Here is a 27,682-nt window from a genome sequence, read left to right on the forward strand (position 1 = left end):
TTTTAGGAAATCCTATACACTACTGTTTATGCTCTAAAAACATTCTAAATGACTTCGTTTCAAGTAAATTATGGATGCTACCCACTCAGGACACTTGGAATACATTGGACGAGCAGTATGGAGGAATATTGACACGTTTTTTGTGGACTTTTATGGACCTTTCTGCCTCGGGCGCCATAGACCTCCATTATTTGAATGTCAGCAGACAGCAAGAAGCCTCCCAGATCTCCAGATGCATTTGAGATATCAAAAAAGTACTCCAGAGGGTTGTTCAGCATGGGGGTGAGTAGAAAATGAAGGCTAATCATGTTTTGGGTGTACTATTCCTTTAAGATTTTACTTTATCACAACCTTTTACTACTTTTATTACAACCACCAGTTTTAGTGAGTGAGGCAGACACCCTGTCTACTTTTAAGGGTAGGCTTAAAACTTTCCTTTTTTTTATTATAAATAAATAAACAAAAATAAAAAAATAAAAAAACTTTCCTTTTTGATAAAGCTTTATAGTTAGAGTTTCCGAGGTTATCCTGAGCTATCTCTATAGTTATGCTGCTATAGGCTTAGACTGCTGGAGGACACAGGGACCTCTTTTTCATAATTCTGCTTCATTCTATCTCTATTCTCCCAATCTGCAGAATCTGTTAGTTCAATCTCTAACGTTCTGTTCTCTGCTTTTTCTCATAGTAGCTTCATCTGGTCTGTTCTTGTTTGGCTGTGACTCCATCCTGGAGAGAAATATCAGCTGTGCTGCTGCCATCAACACATTTGTTTATAGATGTTGAAGATTGGCCTGTTTTCCAGTGTGGTCCTGTTTCTCTGACCGTGACTGGCTGGATGTGCTCTCTTCATCCTTTGACATGGGAGCTGGCTCAGAGCTCCTCTGCCTGGCTGTGTGTTTCCTGGACGGGGCCCCCTTTACAGTTACTTTTTGTATGTCTGCTTCTGTCTCCTTGAACCCCAGTTGGCCTCAGCAGATGGCCGCTCACACTGAGCCTAGTTCTGCTTGGTGGTTTCTTCCTGTTAAAAGGGAGTTTTTCCTCTCAATTGTTGCTACAAGCATGCTTAGGCCCCGTCCACACGAAGTCAAAACAAACACGAAACGCTGATATTTTCCAAAACGTTTGTCGTACACATGGAGACGTAAAATAAATGTGATCGTCCACACGAATGCATGAAAACGCTGCAAGATGTATGCCAGGCCTGTAAGTGGCGCTGTGGTGCCAAAGCAAAAATAAGCGACGAAATGTTGGGCATGCGCACTAATATTTATACATAGTTGCCCTGCGGGTCCATTTTCGTGGTTAAGTCAAATTCAGGTGCTGAACTATGTCGTTGATATTGCTCTGTTCTTCCTGGAGATATTCCAGAAGAAGAAGATTCTGTTGTAAGCCCGACAGCAGGGTGAGTAGCATGAGCAGCAACCATTCAACACAGTACAGCGCCATTGTTGTTGTGATACTGTGTAAAAAAAAAAATGCGGTTAGAGCTTAAAGATGGAAACGCGAAAACGGTGTTTCAAAATCTTCCCACTCTGAAGGCTGAATAAAAAAAAGATCGTTTACAGACCCCCGAAACGCCAGCTTCGTGTGGATGAAAGGCTGGTTTGGTGAAAAATTTGTGCGTTTAGGCCAGGGTTCGGCTTCGTGTGGACGGGGCCTTAGTCTGAAGGATTGTCTTCAAGTCAATGAGTCGATGCAATCAACTGGTTTTCCTTGGATAGAAAACTTTGAATCAATTTGATTGTATGATCTGGTGAATTGTAAAGTGCCTTGATATTACGTGTTGGGAATTGGCCCTATATAAATAAACTGAATTGAATTTTGAGCTTTCGGTCAGATATACTTTTATCAGATCCTATAGAATACAAAATGAGCAGACGGATCAAAAACAAATCAGTCCCGCCCTGATCATTTGCACTACATACTTTAGCGTTTGGAGGCCTACTCAGAATGCTACAACATCATTGATCAGAGTGAAAAAAGATACACAATAAAAGCAGCACTTTTCAAAAACAAGACATTTTTTCTGGAAAATTAAGGAATCTCTTTTAATGGTCACTTGTGGATTAATTTCAGATGGTTTACAAAAGAAGTAAATAACAAAGTGCCTACATATCTCTGAAATTTTCATTCAAACATTTAACATCTTTGTCCTCATTCACTCTAATTGTAATGACTGAATCCTTAGTAACGATTATTTTGGTTATTAAAAGATAGGTGTACTTGGGTCGAAAGACTAATAAATATTTAATAGCATTAGAAACACACAACAAACTTTTGAAACTAATATTCAACAAGTTCTTATAGAGATAGGAAGGAAGTGAAAAGATATCAGGTGCTATTTAGTGCTATTACCAAAAAAAAAACAAAGATAAAATTCTGAAAAAATGCCCTCTGATTAAAGGATTTTATATATTTTTTTTTTTATCTATATTACAGTTTTAAACAAGTTTTCAAAATGTAACTATTCTTATGATGACATTCTGCTCAGATCTACTGTGTACAATTTCCAGACTTGTACACCAGAGGGCAGCGTTGCTTTAGAGTATAGCCGCATCAGGAGGTGGAGCTTTGTTTCCAGAGCTGGCTTTCTGCCTCTGAAGATGACTTTTCGCTTCTAGTCCAGTTCTGGTTTCTCCTGCTGCTCTCTGGAGGCCAGGAAGTTCTCCACCTGGGGAAGGAGTAACAGACTGCTTTATGACGGACAGACACACAGATACTCTGGGTTGTAGAAATGCCAAGCCTCACACGGGAAGCACATTGCTGCCATCTAGTGGTCGAGGTAACGCCTAATTTTGCTTATTTGCAGATTAAATACCCATGTCTCTATTGTCCTTTATGAACCATTAGAAGTTAACTTTCATGGCTTTCTTTCACTTTTTTTAGTCTAAACAGACCAAAATGTTTTATAAAAGACGTGGAAGTTAATGGTGAACCCCAAACTTGATAACAGAGCGTTAGATCGTCTGCAGGGAGAAGTTTCTTTCTCAGCGAGACCAGAGGATTCCTTCCAGGGCTTGAAGGACCAGCTTTAGCCAGTGGATCTGTAGAAATCCTGACAAAGATTCACAAGAGAAAAACTGGGTAAGAACTTGAGGTCTCAGAAAAAAAACATAACTCAAAGTATTGACGCAGCAAAACTCAGAGGGGCTAGAGTACCCAATACTGGCAAAAGCTCTGGCGAGGAGATGGTGACAGTCTGGTGGATGCACGGAGATACTGAAAGAGAACAAAAACAACCCCCACAAACTCCTTAAATCCCCCTTTTCAGACAATTTACGTAAGACAATAATCAATACTAAATTAAATTCAGTTTATTTATATAGCACCAATTCACAACACATGTCATCTCAAGGCACTTTACAGTTCACCAGATCATCCAGTCAAACTGATTCAAAGTTTTCTATCAAAGGAAAACCAGTTGATTGCATGGACTCAGTCATGATCAAATGTCATATCTTTGTATACTATCCTATGTACACTGACAAGTTTACTAAGAGGAACATTTTGTTTGTTTTATTAGCTTCTATTTCTGTTCAAATCAATTACATTTATTTGGAACGGATTTTTTTTTGTTATTCAACCTTTAACCAATTGCTGTGGTACATAGAATAGAAAATCCCTTTGTCCCACAATGGGGAAATTCTGATGTTTACAGCAGCAAAAAGATTATACAAAAAATGTTGCACAAATATAGACCTTAGCAAAATGTATAAAAATAACATAATAGTGAAGAGTTAAAAGATAAAAAATAAAGTACTGTAATGTAAAGTGTTATAACAATACAAACATTGTTGTTAGGTTGTTCGAAATATTTTTGAAAATTGATTTATCTATCATCATTTGTATTATTTGTTAATTTTCTGGAATTAACAAATAAAAGTTATGGGTGAGTGGTGGCCTAGTGGTTAGGGCATAGAGCTTGGAATCCTAAGGTTCTGAGTCTCAGCCTCACTCCCACAGACTGTCACTCTGGGGCCCTGAGCAAGACCCTTAACTCCACACTGCTCCCCGGGCGCCCCACAATGGCAGCCCACTGCTCTCCAAGGGGATGGGTTATATGTAGAGGTAAATTTCTCCAATATGAGATCAATAAAGTTCAATTATTATTATTAAATAAATTCCATTCATTCATCAGTTAATTCATTAATTCCTTCATTGTTTATAATTCAGCAGAAAAAATAACTTTACAGAAAGAAATCATACTGAATATATAATTTCATATCTCAATGTAAAGCATAGTGAGGGAAGCAGAAATCTTTTCATTAAAGGGAAAACACTGAGAAGAGGTAAATGTGTGTTCAGTAGAGATGGTGGGACAGCATGTTCCTACAAACCATCAAGAAGGAAGCTGGTAGATAACTGATTCACAGCTTTAACTGCATTAAATTATAGTACTAAATAATTTATCTGATAAGATTTAATCCTGAAGTTGGGCTACGCTTCCCAGCCAGGTGGTGGCGGTAATGCGCCCCCGATACACACCAAGAAGAAGAACAACAAAAGGTAACGTTTAAACTGATTGCAGATGTGATTATTTAGGGGGAAAGTGAACAAACTTCCAGTTTGGACGCGACACGAGGGGAGTGATCCGGACGGCCCCCGACCGCATGTGAGGAGAGTCAGCGGTCTAGAGATTGTTTGGCGAGTAATATGTTGAATTTAAAGGTGGTTTTGGCATAATCTGGTTTGTGAGTGGATCAAGACAATGGCTGGTTGTAGTGGGGGGTGTTCGGAAGATGAAAATATGGATACAGGATGGTCTAGGGTAGGAAATAGAAGAGAGGGAAGAGATAAAATTAAAAAGGGATTAAATGTTGGAAAAATATCTCTTGAGGATGAGGAAGAACGAATTGAGACAAGAAAGAAAATTATGATGGAAGACTGTAAAGTCATATTGAAATTTAAGGCTGGACAGGATATGATTGGAGTAAGTCCTATCACCTTGTCGAATGGACTAAAGAAATTTGTTGGAGACGTGGAGTTAGCTAAAATCCTGAGGGATGGAAGCTTACTTATCATTTGTAAAAATGCAGAACAAAAGAACAAGGCCCTAAAATTACAAATGGTGTGTAAAAGGGAAGTGATAGAAAGAAAGGTAGTTGGGGAGGAAAGAGGAGTGAAAGGAGTAATATCAGGGATTCCGGTAGGAGAAAACTTGGAGGAGCTAAAGAAAACAATAAGAGGAGGAGAGATTATGGGCATCAAACGTTTACAGGCTTTTAGGAATGGGGAGAAAATGGACAGTGCATCTGTTCTTCTGGATTTCAAAGGTAGAGTTCTGCCTGATAAAGTGATGATTGGCTACATGAGTTTCAATGTAAGAGCTTATATACCACCTCCTCTAAGATGTTACAAATGTCAAAGATATGGACATACTGCAAATGTTTGCAAAGGGAAACAGAGGTGTGGTAGATGTGGAGGTGAACATCCTTATGGTGAGTGTGGAGATAATCCTGTTAAATGCTGTAACTGTGGTGGAAATCATAGTGCAGCGTATGCAGGGTGCGTGGTAAGGAAAGAAGCAGCTGAAATCCAGAAAGTTAAAACTGAAAAGAGAATTACTTACGCTGAAGCAGTGAAAGAAGTTAAAAAGAATGATAATGATCCGAAAATAAATTATGAAAGGAAAAGGATGGCAGACAATAATCAGTGTAATGTTACATTAGAAAAGTTGATTCCTTTTCTTGCATACATCATAAACTGTTCAGAGCAAGCAAAAACTAAAACTGAAAAAATAAAAATTATAGTTAAGGCAGCTACAAAGTTTTTTAGTATCAAAAACTTGTCTTGGGAAAAAATTCATGATGAGCTCAGGCATGGGGAAGGATCTCTGGAAAATGAGGCCTCTCAAATCATTACATAACTCTAATATTACAATGGGACGCTCGCAGTTTATTAGCAAATGGTCAGGAATTTAAAGGCTTCATTAAAAATTTAAATAAAAAAACAGATATAATATGCATTCAGGAAACATGGCTCAAGCCATCATTACAGTTTAGTATTCATGGTTACTCAATATTACGTAAAGATAGAACAAGTGGGAATGGAGGAGGATGTGCCATATTTATAAAAGGAAAAGTTAAATTCATTCAGCTCTAAATAATATCAGATTTAGAATTTATTGCAGTAGAAATTTGGACAAATGAAGGGAATCTTAAAATTGTAAATTATTACAATCCTTAATAGAATCTTTAAAATAGAAAAGATAAAATTTGAAACAATATTAGAACACTGGTGAGGGAAAATAGTTTGGTGTGGGGACTTCAATGCACATAGCACTTTAAGGGGAGATCAAGATGATTATAATGGAGGAATTTTAGAAGAGAACATTGAAGAAAAAGAATTGGTAGTTTTAAATAACGGGGTAGGTACTCAGGTAGACTTGGTAAGAGGTAAGGAATCGGCTATTGATCTGACTTTAGTTTCTCAATCTATTGCTAATAATTGCAGTTGGAAAGTCTCTTAAAATAATGAATAAGCATAATACAGGGTGTTGTATTTGTGGGAAATTAGAAATTATCCAACATAGTTTTTTTTAGAATGCAATAAATATACTCAGGAAAGAGAGATGTTGTGTAGAGAGTTAGACAGGAATAAAAGTAAACTAGATATAAGGGAATTGTTTCAAAGGTCATCTGGGGATGTAGTTTTTGGGAGTATTTTTAATTTTCTAAGAAGAACGGCTATTTTAGGGAGAATATAATAGTTTGTCTGATCCATACTCCATTCTGGAAGGTGGCGGTAATGCACCTATAAGTTGTTTGCCAACCGCCATTAAAAAAAAAAGAAGAAGAAGAAGAACTTCCAGTTTGATCCAGTTTTCCTCCACGAGGAAATTGTGTAGATTTTGACTGCAAGCTCACAGTTATGCTGTAAATTGGAGTTTATGTTGAAACTTTAGGATTGTTTTCTCAGTCAGCCCATCTGGCTGATAGAACATTCTTAAAGGGACAGTGTTCCCTATTCTGGGATGACTGTAACTACTTTTTGCATTCTTTCTCAGTGTATATCACCTTTCTCCACACTATGGTCATTATTCTGAAACTGATGTGTTTCTCCTTAATGTATAAATATATGACTTTTACAATTTGTTACTGTAAAGTGCTTTGCAGTAAAACTATATAGAAATCCTTCACTGTGCAATGGTTAGTACTGGTTAAATAAAAGGGTAAAAAAAGAGCAACAATGATATATATATATATATATATATATATATATATATATATATATATATATATATATATATATATATATATATATATAAAAAAACAGTCATAGTTTAAATCTAGCATAAATGTTAATGTTTAGTAGTTTTTCTTCATTCAAACCACAATTTAATGCTGAGTCATGCTACAACTCAAAGGTCCAAGGTTAATTTCTGGAGTAACTAAGGTAAACATAGCTTCATGTGTGCAGTTTACTGTTTGACATGTTTACTGTCTGCAGACGGTGCCAGATGGTTTTTCCAATATTCCACTGTTTGTCATTTCTTTTAGCAGGCCATTCAGAGACGGCATAATGTTTAGGGCACATGTGAGTGTGAGAACCATGAGGCAGCTCTTTAAAGCAGGCTTCCGTGTGGACTGGGAACTGGCAGGTTTGCAGCGTCACACAGGTAAGGTTTTGGTTTGGAGAGGGTTTTTTTAAAGTCTATGTATATTCATTTCAAATTTAAATGATCTCCATTATGAGCTGCATGGTGGAGCAGTGGGTAGCACTGCTGCCTTGCGAAAGATTCCAGGTTCGATTTTCTGGCTCGGGGGTGTTTCTGCATGGAGTTTGCATGTTCTCCATGTGGACGCATGGGTTTTCTCCGGGTACTGCAGCTTCCTCCCATAGTCCAAAAACATGACTGTTATGTTAATTGGCTTCTGTATATTGTAAACCCCTTTTGGGGATGTGAGGGACCAAACTTAAATAAGGACAAAAGGTGTTCAAAATCTGAAAAAGTGCTTTCATTTAATTGTGTAAAAATTAGTGATGTTATGAGATGAGCCGAGGCTTCGAGGCGTGTGTCGAGTAATGGAGGGGGCGTTTCCTCGAAGCGCGTGTCGAGGCGTGATTCATTTAGAGGAGGTGCCAAAATGGATGACGTCCGAGGCCTCGCTACCGTGATACCACGTGACCGGTTCGGTAAGTGGTTCGGGAAGCGCAAGAATTTTGACAGGCATTTACACAGCTTCAGTGTTCAGTCAAGATGTGGAAGATTGGAGGAGAGATGCTGTCAGCTGGATAAAGTTTGGATAGATCCTAATAATAGATTGGTTGTTTTTCCAACCAATGTAGTTGCTTTAAGCTAATTTGGTTTGAATAAACAATATAATGATCAAAATTTGAGTAAAACCACCAGACAAAGCCAGTGTTAATCTGTCAGCGTTAAGAAGTATTTTCTCCCACGACAGACCATCTATATGAGTGGCGTCCTCTGTAACGGACAGACTCTCACGCTAGAGGTTGATGGTTCAAAACCAGTCTGTCTCTTTTGAAAGTTGCGATTAAACTTAATTCTTTTGGCTGATGAGACTAATTTGCATTGTTTTGCCCGAGTAAAAATATAGATTGGGAAAATTAGGTCGGTTTAGTAAAAAGATTGGTTGAACACAACTTCCAACCTGATTAAAACCAAAAAACATGGAAAAACTATCATGTTTGAATAAAAATGACTAACACCTTTCATTTTGTTCATCATTGCCCAATTTGCACAAACACTTTCACTGTCTGCTTGAGTTTATTTCACTAAAATGGCAGAAAAACCGTGCACCTTAAATGATTGTTCTAAGAAATTTTACACTTAAAAAAAATATATAAAAATTTTATTATACACACCAGCCATTAACAATTTCAAGGGAACTTAAAAGGGGAAAAAAAAGAAAAACAATTGCAAAAAAAAAAAATCACAGACTTTATTACAAACTGTAGTTCTGCTGTCCACCAGTAGGTGGTGACATGTTCACATGAAGCCTCATGAACTGTGGGGATCGTTGAAGCAATTTGGCCAAACGGTTCAATGCCTCATGAGGCTTCATCTCACCATCACTAGTAAAAATTGTTAACAAAGGCTCAAAAGCAATACAAAATAACTTAAATACAGAATCTGGGCCCAACTTAACTGAGGTCAACTGGGGATCCAACTAAAACAAAATAACTGACCTGCAAACAAAGAACTAAAGGCTGCTTAAAAAGGGATGGAGTAACCCAAGTCGACAAAATGAGGGAGGCACAACATAACAAAAGAACCAATAAATACAAAATTAACCATTCTATGAAACAAATAAAGCAAAACTAACTTACTTAACAGAAACAATAAGTGAGTATTTAAGTGACAAACTAATTGAAAACTTCTTGAAACAAGTCTCCCCCGTCAGTCTTTCAAAGATGACACGCTCCAGATTTCCTTCTCCAGCTGATTTGTATCAGCAGCACCTCAAACAAAAGAACAAGTGTAAATAAACCATTCAGACAGACATTAATTAAAGTGTGCACCCATTAGAAAATACCTGTCTAAAATAACCAACTTAAACATAAATTGTAATATAATATAAAGCAAGAAAAGAAAATACTAACACAATGTGGTGGTGGGAGGATCATCCAAAACGGGAATTTCACACTCTGCATTTAACCCATCCCCTTGGGGAGCAATGGTCTGTCATTGTGTGGCGCCCGGGTAGCAATCAGGGGTTAAGGTTTTGCTCAGATCGTGGGTATCAAGCTGGGTACCTGCCACCTTCTCAGGTTTTCACTGATGTAACAACTAGGCCGGGGGTGAGGGGGGAGCCGCATGAGTCTCTTTAGCTCCCCCTTTGCGGCTCCCTGGAGTTTTTTCAAAAATTAATGAAAATCGATTTTTTGTTTTGTTTTAATATGGTGTGCAGGAGGTCAAACAAAACTTAATTATGTTTTCCAATGCTGTACACATTTGTATAATAAATAACTTTAAACAACAATTTGCGTCATGGCCATAGAGATCAGTGGTCATAACTTGCAACCAGCGTGGCGTGCAGCCAGGCAAACGAAGCTGCAGGTGTGTCTCAGACAATGGATTCCAAATTGAAAAAAGGAAGATGGCTGATGAGAAAAGAGAATTCAAAGAATGAACCGAATCATTTGCCTTCAATATCAATGCGGAAGGATTGCCTGCATTTTTGCTTTGCAATGAGAGGCTGTCAAAAAATAAAAAGAAAAAATTGGCAATTTGAGCAGTTTGAGCTGCCCCAAATTATCCTTAGGTGTGAATGTGTGTGTGTGTATGATTGTATTTTTTGTGTGTCTCTCGCCTCTCGCCCATAGGCACTAGCCTTAACACGACCCTGGCGAAATAAGTGGGAGAAGAGGGACGGATGATCTCCAATATTAATATCTATTATTTTTCGTTATTCCTTTTAATCATCTAATGTTTTGTATTTCAGGTAATTAAAAATGTGACATTTTTTGTTTTACTATTTATCTTCAAAACTACTTTAACCTCAATATTATTTGATGTTTGATAGTTTAACGATATGCACATATACCTAAATTCTAATTTTAGTGCCCACCGAACCCCCCTTTGAAAATATGGTTTAAAAAGAAAATCTGATTTTGTGCTCCTCGCGCTGCAGGTCATGTGGGCAGTCCAAGGGTCAACCCACGATTTAAACCACACAGGTTTAAAAATCAAACTTTAAATAAAGTTCTCATTGAATCCAAATCTTGGACGGCCCCTTGTCTAATGCTGCGTTTACTCCCAGGACTCTTAAAGCAGGAATGGTTTGCAGGAAACTGCCGTCTGTGGGCAAGGCAGGTTATTTTTTTAGCATCTTGTAATAAAAGTTGAAACAAAAGGGTTTCATATTAAAATGAAAGATTTTCTGCAAGTAGATAAACTAAATAAAGTAGGGGTGGAACGGTTCACAAAATCCACGGTTCGGTTCGATTCACGGTTTCTGGTCATGGTTTTCGGTTCGGTTTGATACATGTTGATTGTTACACCGAAATCCCATAAAAATTGATGGAATTAATGAAAAAATCCCCAAAAAAATAATGGATTCTAATTATTTTAAAAGATCCGCGGAAACCCTGGATCATTTCCGTATGTTTTGCTGCTTTAAATTTAATCATCTCGGGCATGCTCTCTACCATCTCCAAGGGACTCAGAGGGGAGCAAACGGGAGCCACAGTGGAGGCTGTAGGCTTTGCTTTGAGCAGCCGGTCTGGAGCGTAGCGGGGGTTGCTGACAGAGTATGAGGGATTTCGGGGTTAGCATGACATGTTGGTCGTGTTGCTGTTAGCATAAACAAAACGTGGTGCACAATGCTCACACATTGTTGCACTTTTATCCATAACTTTCTTTCCGCCGTCATCGTAGGTCACTCTAAATGCAAAGCGCTCCCATACAGCAGACCTATAAAGTGCTGCTGGCGCGTCTTCCAACTCCTGTTCTTTCCCACTCGCCATACCCACACAATTCTCCACAACAACTGACTTTTTTCCCTGCTACACCTGGCTAAGCTGCTTCGCTTCTTCTTCTTCTTGTTTACTACTGGTGGTTGGCTTTGGTCGCAGTACCACCACCTTCTGCTCTGGAGTGTAATCGCTTCCTCTATGAGAAAAAGGAGCAGCGCATGAACCGAACACAACACACGCGAACCGAACCGAGACAAGGCCCATTCATACCTCACGTTTGGCCTGCACGTCCGTATTTCTGTCCGTACGTTCTATCCGTTGACTCCTTCATACCTCCGTCCGTTGAGGTGCGCAATAACCCGTATTTCCTCTAGGTGGCAGTGCTGGGCGCCAATGATTCGTCATTGATCAAAACATGGCGATGGTCCAAGACCTGATTCTGTTGACATTTTGTACTAAAAACTCAATAGCGCCCCCACCGTTTCCGGTAGTATTGCTCCGTATTGATCCGTTTGTCCGTAAGCGTAAGCTCCCAATTTTCGTGTCAAAGTACGGACGAAATCGACGATTAGAACGTATGAAACACTCCACACGTATCCGTATCCGTCTTTTACGTGAGGTATGAATGGGCCTACAGTCGAACCGAACGATTCTGACGGTTTTCATAAATCGTCCCATCCCTAAAATAAAGCCTCACCTTGTTAGTTCTGATCATTGGGACAAAATCTGGTCCTGTGTCTTAAACCAGTGATACTCTCAGGCTGATAGAAACTCTCTGCATCCAAAGTTTCTATAACTCATCACTTACAATTTCTATAACTCATCCCTTACAATATCATCTTACATGAGTCAGTTGTTCTAATATCTTTTGTTGTTGACTATGGTTTTCTGTTTTAGTAATATCAGTTGATCAAAGCTTTTCTTACTTTCTACAATACAAATTAAGTAATAAAGCTGCTATGATTCCTGCTGATATCATATCGAGTAAATATTGGCATTGGTCTGTTCACTAAGCTGCAGTAACAGTATTGTATCCGAAGGGGAAAAAAAGTTGTATTAGGACATACCTTCTTGCAACAATAATAGAACAAAACTCTAAACACATATCCGTACAAGAAAGAAACTCTGCAATCGGTCATTAATATAGCCGATGTATAAGCCTAGCTTTGGTCTCTATCCTTCCAGCGATGCAGCCCAGTAAAGTGAAAGGTTTCCTTTATTGCATGATGCCCTTTTTTTTTTTTTACCAATTTCCTTCCAGATCTCTGTGAAAAAAAGCTTAGTAGTGTCACAAAATCTATTATAAATGAATGAATTAAGACCTTAACATTTAAACAGATCATTTGTTTGACAGTATAGGATAGTTTTTCTTTCTAAACTTCATTCTTTAAAGGTTTCCTGTGGTGCATTTCCAAAGTTCTGATTCTCTGGTTGGTTTTTCCCTGCAGGGGCAGTTCGGTGGAAGAGTAACACCAGACCAGCTCCTGTATTGACGGCAGCTCCTCTCCGCAGCCTTGTTGACGAGCCGGTCAGCATTAGAGGACACCTGCTTCCCCCACGCTGTCCCGTCACCCTGTGTGCAAGAATGCACAGCGATGAGGGAGACCTATGGGAGTCATTCGCTCATTATAATGCAAACGAGAGTGGAGTTTTTTGCTGTGAGTAAAAAATAATCAGTGTTATGAAAAATGAGTGGATATGTAATGATTTCTATTGGTAGATAAAGAAAACATAAGAGTGCTTTTACAAGAATAAATACAACTAAGTTGGATTCATCTGTCATTTAGTTTCTTCGTCCTCATCCTTCTTGTGTCCTTGGCAGTAACCAGCGATCCTTCTGTCGGAGGCTCCTATGTGGGCTGTCAGCCGATGGGACTCTTCTGGAGCATGCAGCCTGCTCCTGGAGGAAGAGAAGGTTTGAGGCACGTGGTAAAAACAAGCTCGCTGAGAACATCTGCAGAGGGAAGTCTGTGGCATTAACTTAAATCATGTGTCTCATAATGTGCAGAGAAAAAAATATTATAAAACGTTAACATACAGTGCCATCCATTTTTCGTCACGCTTATCCCAAGGCGGGGTCGTGAGGGGTACTGGTGCCTCTCCAGCTGTGTACGGGCAAGAGGCAGGGCAACACAGAGACAAACAGGACAAACAACCATTCATGCACACACTCACACCTAAGGAGAATTTAGAGAAGCCACGTAACCTATCAGTCTGGACTGTTCTCCCTGCTGCCCTCTGGGAAGAGACTTCAACGCATCCAATGCAGGTCCAGCAGATTCCATAACAGTTTCTTCCCCACTGCCATTAGACTGATGAATGTTGTGTAAAATTGGTTATTTTATTTATAAAAAATAATAATAATAATGTTTGAACTGTAAATATAAAGTCATATGTATATCCCTCTTACATTTGTCAGCCAATGATAGCAAAGGAGCACTCTGAAACTAACAGTATTAGCCAATCAGGAGAAGAAAGGGGCGGGTCTTATGAAAGCGCGTACCTGCTCCTCTTGTTTCGCGCTCAAATCACCAGATAGATTGTGGTTCAGTGCTGAAGATCTACACAGAAAGTCACCTTGCGCCATTTACAGCTCCATTCAAAAGTCAAAAAATAAATAAATTAAATTTTGTGTTTGGAGAGAAGGACGATAGAGGAAACAGAATTGCATGGAGTGGGCCTAATGCAGTTCATGAACTCTGGGGAAGATGTCATGACCATAGATAAAGGTCCCAAAAAGAAATAGCGCTGGGCATAGCTGGAGGAGACGGGGCGAGATGGCAAGCCATTTAGCAGCTGGTGCAGAAAGTTAGGTCAACCAGGCGCTTGCTTCTGCACCCTGTGCTCCAGTAACACTTAGCTGCAAAACTGGATATCAAAAGAAATGCGGTACATGCAAGTGGTAGATATAGATGCACTGTTGCCATCTTCTGGTCATTTTTGGTATTGGATTTTCAAAAGTCAAATTTAGTCTTCAATCATTCATGCAATCTCTGATCCCATGCCCCCACACCCCCCTGGCATGGCTTGAAAATACACATACACACGCATATATATATATATATATATATATATATATATATATATATATATATATATTAGGGATGGAACGGTTTATAAAAACCGCCCGAACCGTTCGGTTCGACTGTCTCGGTTCGGTTCGCGTGTGTTGCGTTCGGTTCATGCGCTGCTCCTTATTCTCATAGGCGAAGCGTTTACACTCCAGAGCAGAAGGTGGCGGTAGAAGAAGAAGAAGATAAGCAGCGTAGACGGGTGTAGCAGAAAAAAATCAGTTGTTGTGGAGAATTGTGTGGGTATGGCGGGTGGGAAAGAACAGGAGTTGGAAGACGTGCCAGCAGCACTTTATAGGTCTGCTGTATGGGACCACTTTGCATTTAGAGTGACCTACGATGACGGCGGAAAGAAAGTTGTGGATAAAAGTGCAACAGTGTGCAAGCATTGTGCAACACATTTTGTTTATGCTAACAGCAACATGACCAACATGTCATGCTAACCCCGAAATCCCACATACTCCGTCAGCGCTCCGCCCCGCTGCGCTCCAGACAGGCTGCACAAAGCAAAGCCTACAGCCTCCACTGTGGCTCCCGTTCGCTCCGCTCTGAGTTCCTTGGAGATCGTAGAGGGCATGCCCGAGATGATTAAATTCAAAGCAGCAAAATGTGCGGAAATGATCCTTGGTTTCCGCGAATCATTAAAAATAATTACAATTCATTCATATTTTTGGATTTTTTCATTAATTTCATTTAAAAAAATTCATTCATTTTATAATTTTTATTTTATTTATTTTTTTCGGTGTAACAATAAACATATACCGAACCAATAACCGTGACCACTAAACCGTGAACCGAACCGAACCGTGGATTTTGTGAACCGTTCCACCCCTATCTGACAGTATGATCTCGTTGAACTGTCTCTGTAGAGTGAGATGAGGTGTTTGGAATTGGCGCTATGCGAATAAACTGAATTAAATTGAATTCTATTTCTTCTGTTCAGGTATACAGTGAGAGGAAATTAGTTTTAAAGCAAAAGTCCATGTGACTCTGTATTCATTACTCCTGTGTTAGACAAGCTGACCGCAGGATGTTTTATTCCCATTTACAGGGAATACATTACTGATGCTTTGTGACGCCTGCAGAAAGTGTTTATTTTCTGACTAGAATTGTCTCTTTTTTTTTAAGACTGAGGAAGAAAAATGTGGAGGCACCGTTTACGGTGCGGATCTCCCTGCTGGAGGGCCACGTCTCACCCAGTCGAGGGCAGCTCAATGAGCTGGCAGCTGTAAGCACCGAGCGGTGGTATGTCGCTCCAGAGGTGAAGAGAATAGACATTCGTCAAAATGGAATCGTAGGGACATTGTTGGTTCCCCCTGGTGAGTCTATTATCCATTAGTGCTGTGATTTTACACCTGTTGAGCCGTGAATAGCCCACCTTTGCTGGTTTTCCTGCAGGCCCAGGCCCATTTCCAGCCCTTCTGGATCTATGGGGAATGGGTGGAGGACTACTAGAATACCGCTCCTCTCTCCTTGCATCTAAAGGCTACGTTAGCCTTTCTCTCGCATACTTTGGACACAAGGATCTACCTGGTCCACCAGATCGTTTCACCGTCGGGGATTCATATTTTAAGGCAGGCTAATGCTACGCATTCTGAATCCTCTCCCAGCCGTGTTTATCAGTCTTCCAGTGCCTTTAAAAATTTTTGTTTTTTGGGTGGGAACTTAAGGTTATCAGTTCTTTCCCCTTTTATGAAGGTTCATCTTTAGGGGCATAAGTTCTTGACTTTATTGACATTCACATCCAGCAGAACCACATTGAACCTCTGCAATAAGCAGAGATGAAATCCACATTTCCCTTAATCCAGACCCCTCCGGCCCTTTCCTTTGCCTAGAAGTACTGTACATAAAGGTTATAAACAGTGAAGCCCTGTTGGAGTCAATCATGGACCTGGAATATGATGACATACTTCTGCCCAGTGGTTAACACTGCTGCCTTGCAGGAAGAAGGTTCAGGGTTCAATTCCTGGCCCGGGGTCTTTCTGCATGGAGTTTGCATGTTCTCCCTGAACATGTGTGGGTTCTCTCCGGGTATTCCGGCCTCCTCCCACAGTCCAATAACATTACTGTTAGGTAAATTGGCTTCTTTAAATTCTCCTTAGGTGTGAGTGTGTGTGTGAATGGTTGTTTGTCCTATGGATGGATGGATAGATGGACGGACCGACTTCCGCTCCACTTGTAAAGAGACTTGATGGCCCAGAGTAAAGGGGAGGGGCTACTCATTGGCTCTAACACAGGGCATGACGAGGGAAATGGTTTAATGCCTTCTCCAGGTCCACAAAACACACGTGGGAGTTGGGCTAACTCCTACCCTACAGTATCCTGCAGTTTCTACAGTCAGAAAGACTCTCCTATCCAGAACCCTGTCATAGGCCTTACCGGGGAGGCTGAGGTGTGATTCCCCCTATAGGTTGAACACATCCTCCGGTCCCCCTACTTATACCGAGGAACCACCAACCTAACCTGCCAGTTCAGGGGTATTTTCTTGCTAGCGATATTGTAGAGGTGTGTTAGCCATGGCAGCCAACAACACCCAGAGACCTAGGGTATAAGGGTGGATGACATCTACACCTGAAGCCTTGCCACCATGCAGTTTTTTGACCAAATTACTGACCTTAGCCTGGGCGATGGGTGAATCCGTCCCTTCTTCCACTACTGAAGATGCGTCGGCCGGGTTGAGGGGATTCTCAAAGTACTTCTTCCACCTTCCGAGGAGCCCTGCTTACCCCTCCAGAGACGCCAGAGGTTTTGCCAGAATTGCTTTGAAGCCGACTGATAGTCTTTGTCCAGGACAGAGTTTTACCTTTGTAACCTTCTTGGGAGTAGCACGCTTGGCCTCACTATACCCCCTTGTTGCCCTAGGACTTCCTCTATAAGCCTCCTTCATCAGCTTGACAGCATCCCTTACTGGCAGTGACCACAACTGGGTTTGCATTATTTGGCCTTGATTAAATATGTGTTTATAAGGTGGATGATTAGCTTCCTATTACCAATAGTTTCTAGCCTTAGCATACATTTCGAATTGTAGGAAGTGACCCTGTCCTACAGTCACCAAGATAGAAACATTTATAAATCTAAGTCGGTATACTATTAAATCTAAGATTTGTATTGGTTTCTTGTTGTCAACTCATACATAAATTTGTTATCAGATCTTTCATATATTAGAATATGTTTCTAAGTTACAAATACAAGTTAAAATGTTCCAACTTTGAAAAATAGACAAGGATGAATCACTATTTTTTTTAGCACAAATCTACAACTCTGATGAAGATTGTTGGCTTGTAGCTTTTTACACATAAATTTGTGATTGTACTCAGAAATTTGTAATTTTCACTCTTAAATTTGTGCCTCTTAAAGGAATAGTACACCCAAAACATGATTAGCCTTAATTTTCTACTCACCCCCATGCTGAACAACACTCTGGAGTACTTTTTTGATATCTCAAATGCATCTGGAGATCTGGGAGGCTTCTTGCTGTCTGCTGACATTCAAATAATGGAGGTCTATGGCGCCCGAGGCAGAAAGGTCCATAAAAGTCCACAAAAAACGTGTCAATATTCCTCCATACTGCTCGTCCAATGTATTCCAAGTGTCCTGAGTGGGTAGCGTCCATAATTTACTCGAAACGAAGTCATTTAGATAGTTTTTAGAGCATAAACAGTAGTGTATAGGATTTCCTGAAAGCGCGTTCACGAGTCTACAGAAACCGCGGCAGACCAAACCAGATGAAAGTGCGCATTCAGCGTCTGCTCTGCTGATAATGCAAGCGTAGAAGAAGAAATGTGCTGTTTACCTGTGCAAAGAAAGAAACAATGAAAGAAAAATGTCTGAGGACTTCAGTGTTGAGGAAGAGCATGAGTTCTTTGCCGAGCTGAATGCGCTGGTTTGGTCTGCCGCGGTTTCCGTAGCGTCGTGAACGCGCTTTTAGGAAATCCTATACACTACTGTTTATGCTCTAAAAACATTCTAAATGACTTAGTTTCGAGTAAATTCTGGACGCTACCCACTCAGGACACTTGGAATACATTGGACGAGCAGTATGGAGGAATATTGACACGTTTTTTGTGGACTTTTATGGACCTTTCTGCCTCGGGCGCCATAGACCTCCATTATTTGAATGTCAGCAGACAGCAAGCCTCCCAGATCTCCAGCTGCATTTGAGATATCAAAAAAGTACTCCAGAGTGTTGTTCAGCATGGGGGTGAGTAGAAAATGAAGGCTAATCATGTTTTGGGTGTACTATTCCTTTAAATGTAAATTTTAAACTCTTACTCTTAAATTTGTGATTTCTATCAAGAAATGTGATTTCTTTAATTGGGAATTTGGGATTTTCACTCATATTTGTTGTCTTCACTTAGAAGTTTTTGATTTGTATTCATACATAAATTATATACACTAGTCTTTTTGCAAAGTTTAGTTTTGACATTTTACATTTTAACACACGAAAGATCTGATGACATATGTATGTATGAGTTTGCAACAAGGAACAAACACAAATTGAACTTTTATTTCTCTTTCTTTTAGCAGGTTAGATATCCATTTATTTTTATTAATAGTTACCTTGCTCCAAAAGGATCACTCTCTATTTCTGTATCAGTGTGTAGTATAATAAATACAGTCCTTTTTTTTTTTGCTTTCAATAAATTTTTTGGAATTGTTAGTGGAGATAATAATTTCTAAACCTTGGCTTTCCCGTCCTCAGCCCTACAGAATGATCCACTATTTTTAAAATGATTTTCCTTCAGTAATAAAAGATGAATCTGTAGTTATCCCGATCGAAGTGGAAAGTGTTTTATTTACACATGTAACCCCTTCCATCATCATCTGACAGGCCGCCTTCCAACTGCTCCAAGATCACCCTCAGGTGGTCTCTGACAGAGTCGGGATTATCGGCCTCTCCTTCGGTAGTTACTTGGCGCTTCGCATCGCTACCATACCAGGAGTAAAGGTTGGTCTCAAAGCTCATGCCTATTTTAAACCCACTTTGTCATCTAGAATACTGATTCTGCCTCCCAGTGATGGGAAATCTTTAAATTGATCATATTGCTGTGGTTTTGTGTCTCCCTGTAGCCATCTTGTTTGGTTTGTATCAATGGACCTGTGGGGAGCACGTGGTCGGTCACAGATTCAGACGGCATGACTGAGCACTTCGATAGGTAAATAATCATTTAGTTGATAATGATGAACTGTTTTAGAAAAAAAGACAACTTGAAATAAGTTGCATATCTTCTCTTCAAGGGACAATAAAAAAATGCTGTATTTGATCCTTCTGATCTCTTTTCTACTAATCTATACTGTTTATATGCCTGTTTATAACATCCTTTAATTTAATGTTATCCCAAATAGCAGGTAAACTTTTATCATGTATTTTATACAATCGTTATGTGGCAGTTTAATAAAAAGTTGTGAGCAGTGGTTGAAGTAGAAGAAAATACATCTGAGAAGTGGGGAGTGCATTTAGATCCAGCTTCTTTCAGTCAATGCATTATAACAATTCAATTCAGTTTATTTATATAGCGCCAAACACATAATCTCAAGTCACTTTACAGAGACAATTTAACCAGATCATACAGTCAGATTGGTTTGAAGTTTTCTATCTGAGGAAAACAAGTTGATTGCATCGACTCTTTGATTCTTCAGCAATCCCTCACATCAGACATGCTTGTAGCAACAGTGAGGAGGAAAACTCCCTTTTAACAGGAAGAACCTCCAGCAGAACCAGACTAGGTGTGAGTGGCCATCTGGGTTCAGGTAGACAGAAGCTGACATAGAAAAAGAAGCAGAGATACAAAAGGCAAGTGTTTTACCAGCTCCACATGTGGTCAAGTCATACAGTACGTCATACAGTTAGTCACAGTCAGAGAAACAGGACTACACTGAAAAACAGGCCAAGCTCCAACATCTATAAACAAAGGTGTTGATGGCAGCAGCACAGCTGATATTTCTCTCCAGGATGGAGTCACAGACAAGCAGGAACAGAACAGATGAAGCTACTATGAGGAAAAGCAGAGAGAGCAGAACGTTAGAGATTGAACTAAAAAATACTGCAGAATGGGAGAATAGAGATAGAATAAAGCAGAAGGGTGAAAAAGGGGTCCCCATGTCCTCCAGTAGTCTAAGCCTATAGCAGCATAATAGTAGCAACCTTCCACTGTTATCAGGAAATCTACTGTATTACTCAGTAGCTCCACCTACTGTCCAGATGTACTCACTTCCAATGACTGATATTGGTGTTAAATATTGTATACAGTTGTAACTTAACAAGACAGGTCACTAAGAGTTAGAAAACCTTAACTCGTCAGGGTTTCCGCGGGTCATTAAAAATCAGTAAAAGTCATTAAATTATTATTTTTCAAATTAAAAGTCATTAAAATTCATTAAATGTGACTATCGTGGCATTTAAATGCTTTAATAAAAATAAAAAATGTTAAAACAATAAAAACAATCTTGTCAGATATATTATATGAGATATAAATGGTTCTGCGTGTTTGCTGCAGAACTGCTTCCAGTTGATCGTAAAGCCGTATGTTCGAAAAAGAAGATCAAGGCAAAGAAAAAGCTACAGAATGGGACTATTTTTTTTTCCCCATCTGGTTGGAAAACAAGGAATTTGGAACATGGATGCATCCTTTTGACAGTAAAGATGACGAAGGATTTTTGCCGTGTTTTTATATATATACACATATATACATATGAGAGTCATGGGTACTTGTTGATGGCATTTAAATTATTTCTAAGAGCTTTAAAAGAGCATTACAAAGTATTAAATTAGAGTTCCTTATTCCTGTATAAACCTTGTTCGTATATAATCAGTCAGTTTATAGTACAGGTTTAATCAAATTGAGTTTGTTCATTTTTTTGCGCCTGATGATGTTTGGATTGTTTCAACTGACCACATTTAACTGGAACAAAAACACTTTGGTTGTAAATTACAGATAAGTAAAAAAAAAAAAAAATCTGTTTTAACTGCTGGTTTGACCTTTTTTTTTTTTGTTTGTTTGTTTGTTTTTAGTTTCCAGAACTATTGGAACTTTGATGACGAGGGCCGGGTCATTTTCAAAGAAGTCTCCTTGCCTGCTAATCTTCCTCCTGACAGCATTGTTCAGGTAATGGAACCACTCTGGAGGGAGGCGAGAATGTTTATTGACTCGGTATCGGTCAAAGAAGAACATGTGGTCGTTGGTGCTTTGAATCACGGGTGGTTTACATCAAGGCTCATTCCTCAGGTCATCTGCCTTCTTGTGTCTGTCGTCTCTGGTCTTTCTCTTGACTAAAGCCCATAGACTTTCTACAGGGATTATGGCGGCAAGTCCACAACAGGAACTGCAGCAAATAAAAGCTTGAAATAATTAAAACAATGAAGTGTTATTAATCTCTTTTAAATATCCACATTGTTATCTTAAAGGACTTGCAAAAAGATATCTTATGTTTAAGGCAATATTCCAATAATTTGACATGTACCTGTATATAGTAACATCAATCTCAATCATTTGTTTTTGTGTTTTTCCTTTAAATTGATGTTTTGTTTTTCTTCTGCCTTTGCAGTTGGAGAAGCTCGATTGTCCTGTGATGTACATAGTAGGGGAAGATGACCTGAGTGCCTCCAGCATTGAGAACGCAGATCTGGTAAAAATGTTTATTTAACAACTTTGAATTTAAATCCAGGTCCAAATAAGTAGGATCCCTTTGATCCAGGTTTTCATTAGAGCCACATCAAACAGAACAGGGAACTTATTTCTCTAGGGCTGCAACTAACGATTATTTTAAAAATCGATTAATTGGACGATTATTTTTTCTATTAATCAAATATTTTTTATATTAACCTCTTTATTCCTAAATAAACATTTTAGACAGAACAAACAAGCACACAAGTACAGGTTGCTCATTAACTGTACTGGTGCAATATGAAAAATAAATGTTTGTGTTAAAACTACGCAAACTTACATAAGAAATGTAGCTGTATATCCACAAAATATAGGGTACTTTGTTTCATAAAGTGCAAAAAAAGACAGGCATTTTTGTTTTTAAAAGCCCCTAAGGGGTTCAAACAATAGGCCCCCCATTTCAACAAATTCATTTGTTTAGACTAGAAGAGTTCTGCCTTTTAAGACAGGAAAGTATAGCAGTTAAAGTTGCTACTTAAGAAAATACTGAACCATAGAGATAAAAATAGCCCTGTGATTCAAATTATAAATTGTATTTTGAATAAAAATGAGAGAACTAGGGGTGTTAAAAAACACAACCTCCAAAGACAGATATTTACATGGTAATGTGGCATATAATTAATTGACATATTACTGATCTTGCTGGATTTTATTCTGCTTTACTTCCATAAATTGCAGGATCTTCTTTTCTTTATCTTTGCCAGAAGATTTAAACTTTAAAAGCCTTGCCTTCATAATTTGCAAGTTAATTTATTTATAAAGAAAATATAAACGCTGCTTAAGCTAATTCAAATGAAATTAAAAGTAAAATAAGTAGCCATCCTTATCACTGTCTGTAACCTACTAACACGGTAAGGAAAGCATCAGATGAGCTACCTGAGAAACTAACGTTACGTTTCCCCACTTTAAAACGAACCAAACATGGTGGTTCAGTGCCATTTTAATTTGTTTTTACAAAAGTTGCATGTTACGACTTTTTTAACTTTACAAAGCGCAGGCTATTTTAATTATTGTGATCAATTTGCGCCTTCGATCCCGGCGCATGCGAGCTTCATTTGCAGTCTGGACGCTGAGGGTAAACATCCTGCGGCTCTGACTGCAGCGCTGAGAGGGACTCCTGCTGGAGCGGGAGAACGGGGTTGGGATGGGGGAGGCGCCCCACGGCAGCGAAGGAACGATACATGCTTTCACGTAAGAGTCTCCAAAAGCCGCCAGTGACACCGTAAAAAGTCGCCAGATTTGTCGCTAGTCGCTTTTTTTAAAAATAGTCGCTGGAGGGGTCCGAAAAGTCGCTGAGTTGGCAACACTGCACCTGCGGCGCTGGCTCGCTCTGTCATATTTTTTTTTCTTCCCCCGTTTCAGTCAAGTGGATGTGATGACGGCGGCGGCGGATGACGCATTAATCGTGCGACACAACTAATCGATGATGAAATTCGTTGCCAACGCTTTTAAAAGTCGATTTTTATCGATTTTATCAATTCGTTGTTGCAGCCCTATATTTCTCTCTACTAACATTTTTTTTCCAGATTACTTTTATATAATAGACATAGTTACTATAATCGTATAATATTTAGTTTAGTTTTCATTAGTTTAAGTGATCATACTGATTTTTAGGTGCAGGAATAAAGAGGTCAAAATATTGTCTTCTAACTCAACACACGATAGCTGAAAATTGGTCTAATTATAGCTGACTTTGACTGAGTCCTGTGAGAGAACAACATTTCACATCAGCTTGCCAGTCTTATAAAAAAACTAATGAACACACAAAAAGGAGTATATATCTTTAATTTCTTTATTATTTATTATCCAATAATTTATTACCTTTAATGTCGGGTCGCGAGGGTAGCAGGCCCAGACGACCCTCTCCTCAGCCACTTGGGCCAGCTCCTCCGGGGGAATCCCAAGGTGCTTCCAGGCCAGCCGAGAAACATAGTCCCTCCAGCGTGTCTTGGGTCTCCCCCGGGGCCTCCTCCCGGTGGGACATGCCTGGAACACCTCACCAGGGAGACGTCCAGGAGGCATCCTAACCAGATGCCTGAGCCACCTCAACTGGCTCCTCTCGATGAGGAGGAGCAGCGGCTCTACTCTGAGACCTCCCTGGATGACTGAGCTCCTCACCCTATCTCTAAGGGAGAGCCCAGACACACTACGGAGAGAAAACTAATTTCAGCCGCTTGTATCCCGGATGTCGTCCTTTCAGTCGTGACCCAAAGCTCACGACCATAGATGAGGGTAGGAACGTAGATCGACCGGTAAATCGAGAGCTTTACTTTTTGGCTCAGCTCTCTCTTCATCACAAAAGATCGGTACAGGGCCCGCTTCACAGCAGACGCTGCACCAATCCGCCTAGCGATCTCCCGCTCCATCTTCCCCTCGTTCGTGAACAAGACCCCAAGATACTTAAACTCCTCCACTAGGGGCAGTACATCCTCCCCGACCCAGAGAAAGCACTCTACCCTTTTCCGGCTCAAGACCATGGTCTCGGATTTGGAGGCAATGATCCTCATCCCGGTCGCTTCCCACTCGGCTGTGAACCGCAGTGAGAGCTGTAGATCACGCCCTGATGAAGCCAATAGAACCACGCCATCTGGGAATAACAGAGATGCAATCCTAAGGCCACCGAAACAGATCCCCTCAACACCTTGGCTGCGCCTAGAAATTCTGTCCATAAAAGTTACGAACAGAATCGGTGACAAAGGGCAACCTTGGTGGAGTCCAACTCTCACAGGAAACGAGTCTGACTTACTGCCGGCAATGCAGACTGAGCTTTGACACCGGTCATACAGAGACCTAACAGCCCTTATTAAAGGGCCCGGTACTCCATACTCCCGGAGTACCCCCCACACAACCCCCCAGACTAGATTATTCTACACTAAAAGCAGAATCTTGTGAAACCTCTATTCATGTATGTGAGAGTTTAATAAGGGGTCTTTAATAAAGACCAAGTTAGAACAGGTCCTGCTTAAAAACTGTGGTACTTGGAGAGATCAAAGATGGACTATATGATTCTACACTTGCAGCAGCATCTGAAACCTTTATCTGGTTTGTGAAAGTTTAATAAAGGCTCAAAAAGGTTGTTTTATTTTTTTTTGCATCTGTATCCTTTCATAACTGGTTGTGCTTAAAAACTATAGAACATAGAAAGTTCAAACATTAGTTTATATACTACTTGTAGAATATTTAAAACACAGGTTGGGATTTTTGGAATATTTATCCAATTTGTGAAAGTTTGATAAATGGAGTGTGAAATAATCTAGTCCAGGTTTAAACTGAGCCAATTTTATTGTGGTACAAATTGTAGATGCAGTACCATTATTTACATTTTAGGAGATTTGAACACTGAACAGACCAATAAGAGCTGCCGCCTTTCTTCAGATCTCAACCTGATCTTCATGCTAAGATCACACTAATGTAAATATTAGAGGTTTAAACAGGATAAAACTCATTCAAAAGACTCAAAAGAGTCTGGATGCTCTGATCTGGTAGAACTGCAGGAACCTCTTTTCATGTTTCAAATGGAATAAAAATAGGAAAGTGTCATTACTTCTCTACCAGAAATTTCATTTTTGTTACTTTTACATAAAATTGTGCAGGCTTGATCAAAATGAACAATCCACATGTAAATTTAGCATAAAATTACCAGGGGACATGGCTAAAAAGTGCACTTTTTTGCACCGTTTATGCACAGATTTCCTTGGCTCCTCATTAGAAGCTATTAACACTACTTCCTGGAAACCCATTTCAGTTTTCATAAATTGTCCATTAAGAGCCTAAGTCATTATGTTGTTTGTTGTTTTTTGTTTGTTTTCTTCTCTTCTGGTTTAGCTTCCATCACAGTTTTATGAGTTTGGTGTGAGGTTTGGTTTTCACCACTTAAGTCATTCTTGGATATTTATTTACATTAGACAGGACTGGTTCTTTTTTTTTTATTTCCTATATGATCCATGTGAACAGCTACAATCTGTTATATGTATTTTCCAGCTTTTAATTCTTGTTTTCTGGATCATCAGATTGAGGAGAGGCTAAGGTCTGCTGGTAAATCCCACCTGTTCACCCGCCTGTCCTACCCTGGCGCGGGCCACCTGATCGAGCCGCCCTATTCCCCGAGCGTGAGGTCCTCCATGTGGTCCGTCAAACCCAAGAAACGTGAGTTTTTTCTGCAGCAAACCCTGTTTCTGCTCTTAGCCTTCATTCCCATAAAAACATGAGGTTTGGTGTTTGTTGTGCAGTGATCACATTGTGGGGCGGCCACCCTGCGCCCCACGCTGCCGCCCAGGAAGATGCCTGGAACAAAATTCTGGATTATTTTGAAGAAAATCTGAGGAGCTGAACGTCTGGAGAGAGGCTGAACCTGGAGAGTTTGAGAAGCCGATTCTGTAAATTGAAGCTGGGGTTCAATTTGCATAAAAAGAAACAACGAACATAACTTACAAGTTAGTTTTCTGCTCTGCGGCGAAGTGCCTATTATCCACAGGAGGGAGCTGCTTGGTTGGAGTCAGAGCTGTTTGTTATGTTGGTGGAAACTACTGGGCTCATATCAGCGAGGGAGAAAACCTCATCCTCAGATATTAGGTTTTAAAATTCCTTCTCTGTTCTGCAGAAACTGGGCTGCAGCTGGATAATGGTTTCTGAGCAGCATCATCTAAACCCTAGGCTTTTTATTTCCTAACAAACTACTCAGCCCTGAAGTGAGGCTCCAGTTCTCTATAACATATTTACCGATCAGATGACGAGCTGCTCGATAAGTCGACCAAAACCTCCAAAGATGAAGCCAAACTTCCAGTTTTTCGCAGTTGTTTATTGAGTATTTAATGTAATCATGCTGATTTATTGTTTAGGGCTTGGAATGAAGACTTCATGGCATGCTGAGGTAACCATGGCGATGAGAGCGATGAACTCTTTGAAGTCGATCTCCAGGTCCCCGTTCTGGTCCAGGTCGTAGAACAGCTTGTCCAGAATGGCGTTGTCCTTAATTTTCTGTTCAGGAATAAAACGATTTTATAAGAAGAAATAAATCCGACAAGTTGGAAAGAAAAAAATAAACTGCATGGGAGATTTTTTTCTATTCAAAGCTTTTTCTTTATTTATGTTTCCAATCATAAATGAATTTCTTCTGTTAATCAGAAAACGTGTTTGGAATAGATTTCCCACCTTTATGAAGTGACTCATCTCGTTGTTGATGAGAGCTTTCAGGTCTGCCTTCCTCAGCGTGCAGTTTTGACCGGAGTATTTATGGAAAACTTTAATGATAGTGGCCATACCACTCTCCAACTCTGAAGCAGCATCCTTAGAGGCCTGAAACAAACAATTTAAAACCAAACCATCCTTATCTCCTACACAGAACCCTTGTTTTTTTTCTCCTTTTTTAGTAATCTGCATTTATTTAAGATATTAGTTCATCTTACCTCCATCTGCAGCAGCTGCTGTTTCCAGTCAGGATCTTGATGCGACTGAGGACTTGGTAGGAGTGTGCTGTGGACCTCGCCCAATCTTACAGCGGACACAGAGCTGTATCGATTGACCACACGGAGGCTTCTCATTCGCCATGCTCTACTTAATGTGTCT

The 27,682-nt window shown here is 39.8% G+C and overlaps 2 protein-coding genes across 5 annotated transcripts; one reads left to right on the forward strand and one right to left on the reverse strand.

The window, feature by feature from the left end:
- The first annotated feature begins 237 nt into the window (after positions 1–237).
- On the forward strand, positions 238–27,156 carry LOC119791826 (acyl-coenzyme A thioesterase 1-like). 4 transcript variants are annotated; one of them, XM_038298159.1, is made up of 13 exons: positions 2,559–2,782; positions 2,973–3,084; positions 7,500–7,618; positions 12,831–13,040; positions 13,205–13,304; positions 15,582–15,772; positions 15,852–16,027; positions 19,285–19,401; positions 19,524–19,609; positions 21,466–21,559; positions 21,999–22,079; positions 26,128–26,263; positions 26,347–27,156. In XM_038298159.1, exons 1-13 carry the CDS (start codon positions 2,698–2,700, stop codon positions 26,445–26,447), a joined length of 1,608 nt encoding a protein of 535 aa, XP_038154087.1. In that variant the 5' UTR covers positions 2,559–2,697; the 3' UTR covers positions 26,448–27,156. The 4 variants fall into 4 exon arrangements, with proteins under 4 accessions (XP_038154089.1, XP_038154087.1, XP_038154088.1 ...); XM_038298160.1 differs by having other exon boundaries at positions 2,591–2,782; positions 2,954–3,084; XM_038298162.1 differs by having other exon boundaries at positions 2,775–2,782; positions 2,962–3,084.
- On the reverse strand, positions 26,895–27,682 carry LOC119791827 (protein S100-B-like). Its single transcript, XM_038298163.1, has 3 exons — positions 27,523–27,682; positions 27,269–27,412; positions 26,895–27,094 (listed from the first exon to the last, which is right to left on the reverse strand). The coding sequence occupies exons 1-3, from the start codon at positions 27,655–27,657 to the stop codon at positions 26,945–26,947; spliced, it is 429 nt and encodes a 142-aa protein (XP_038154091.1). The 5' UTR covers positions 27,658–27,682; the 3' UTR covers positions 26,895–26,944.

Source organism: Cyprinodon tularosa, unplaced genomic scaffold, assembly GCF_016077235.1.
Source record: "Cyprinodon tularosa strain WSP-4 unplaced genomic scaffold, ASM1607723v1 ctg40, whole genome shotgun sequence".
NCBI classification, from domain to species: domain Eukaryota; kingdom Metazoa; phylum Chordata; class Actinopteri; order Cyprinodontiformes; family Cyprinodontidae; genus Cyprinodon; species Cyprinodon tularosa.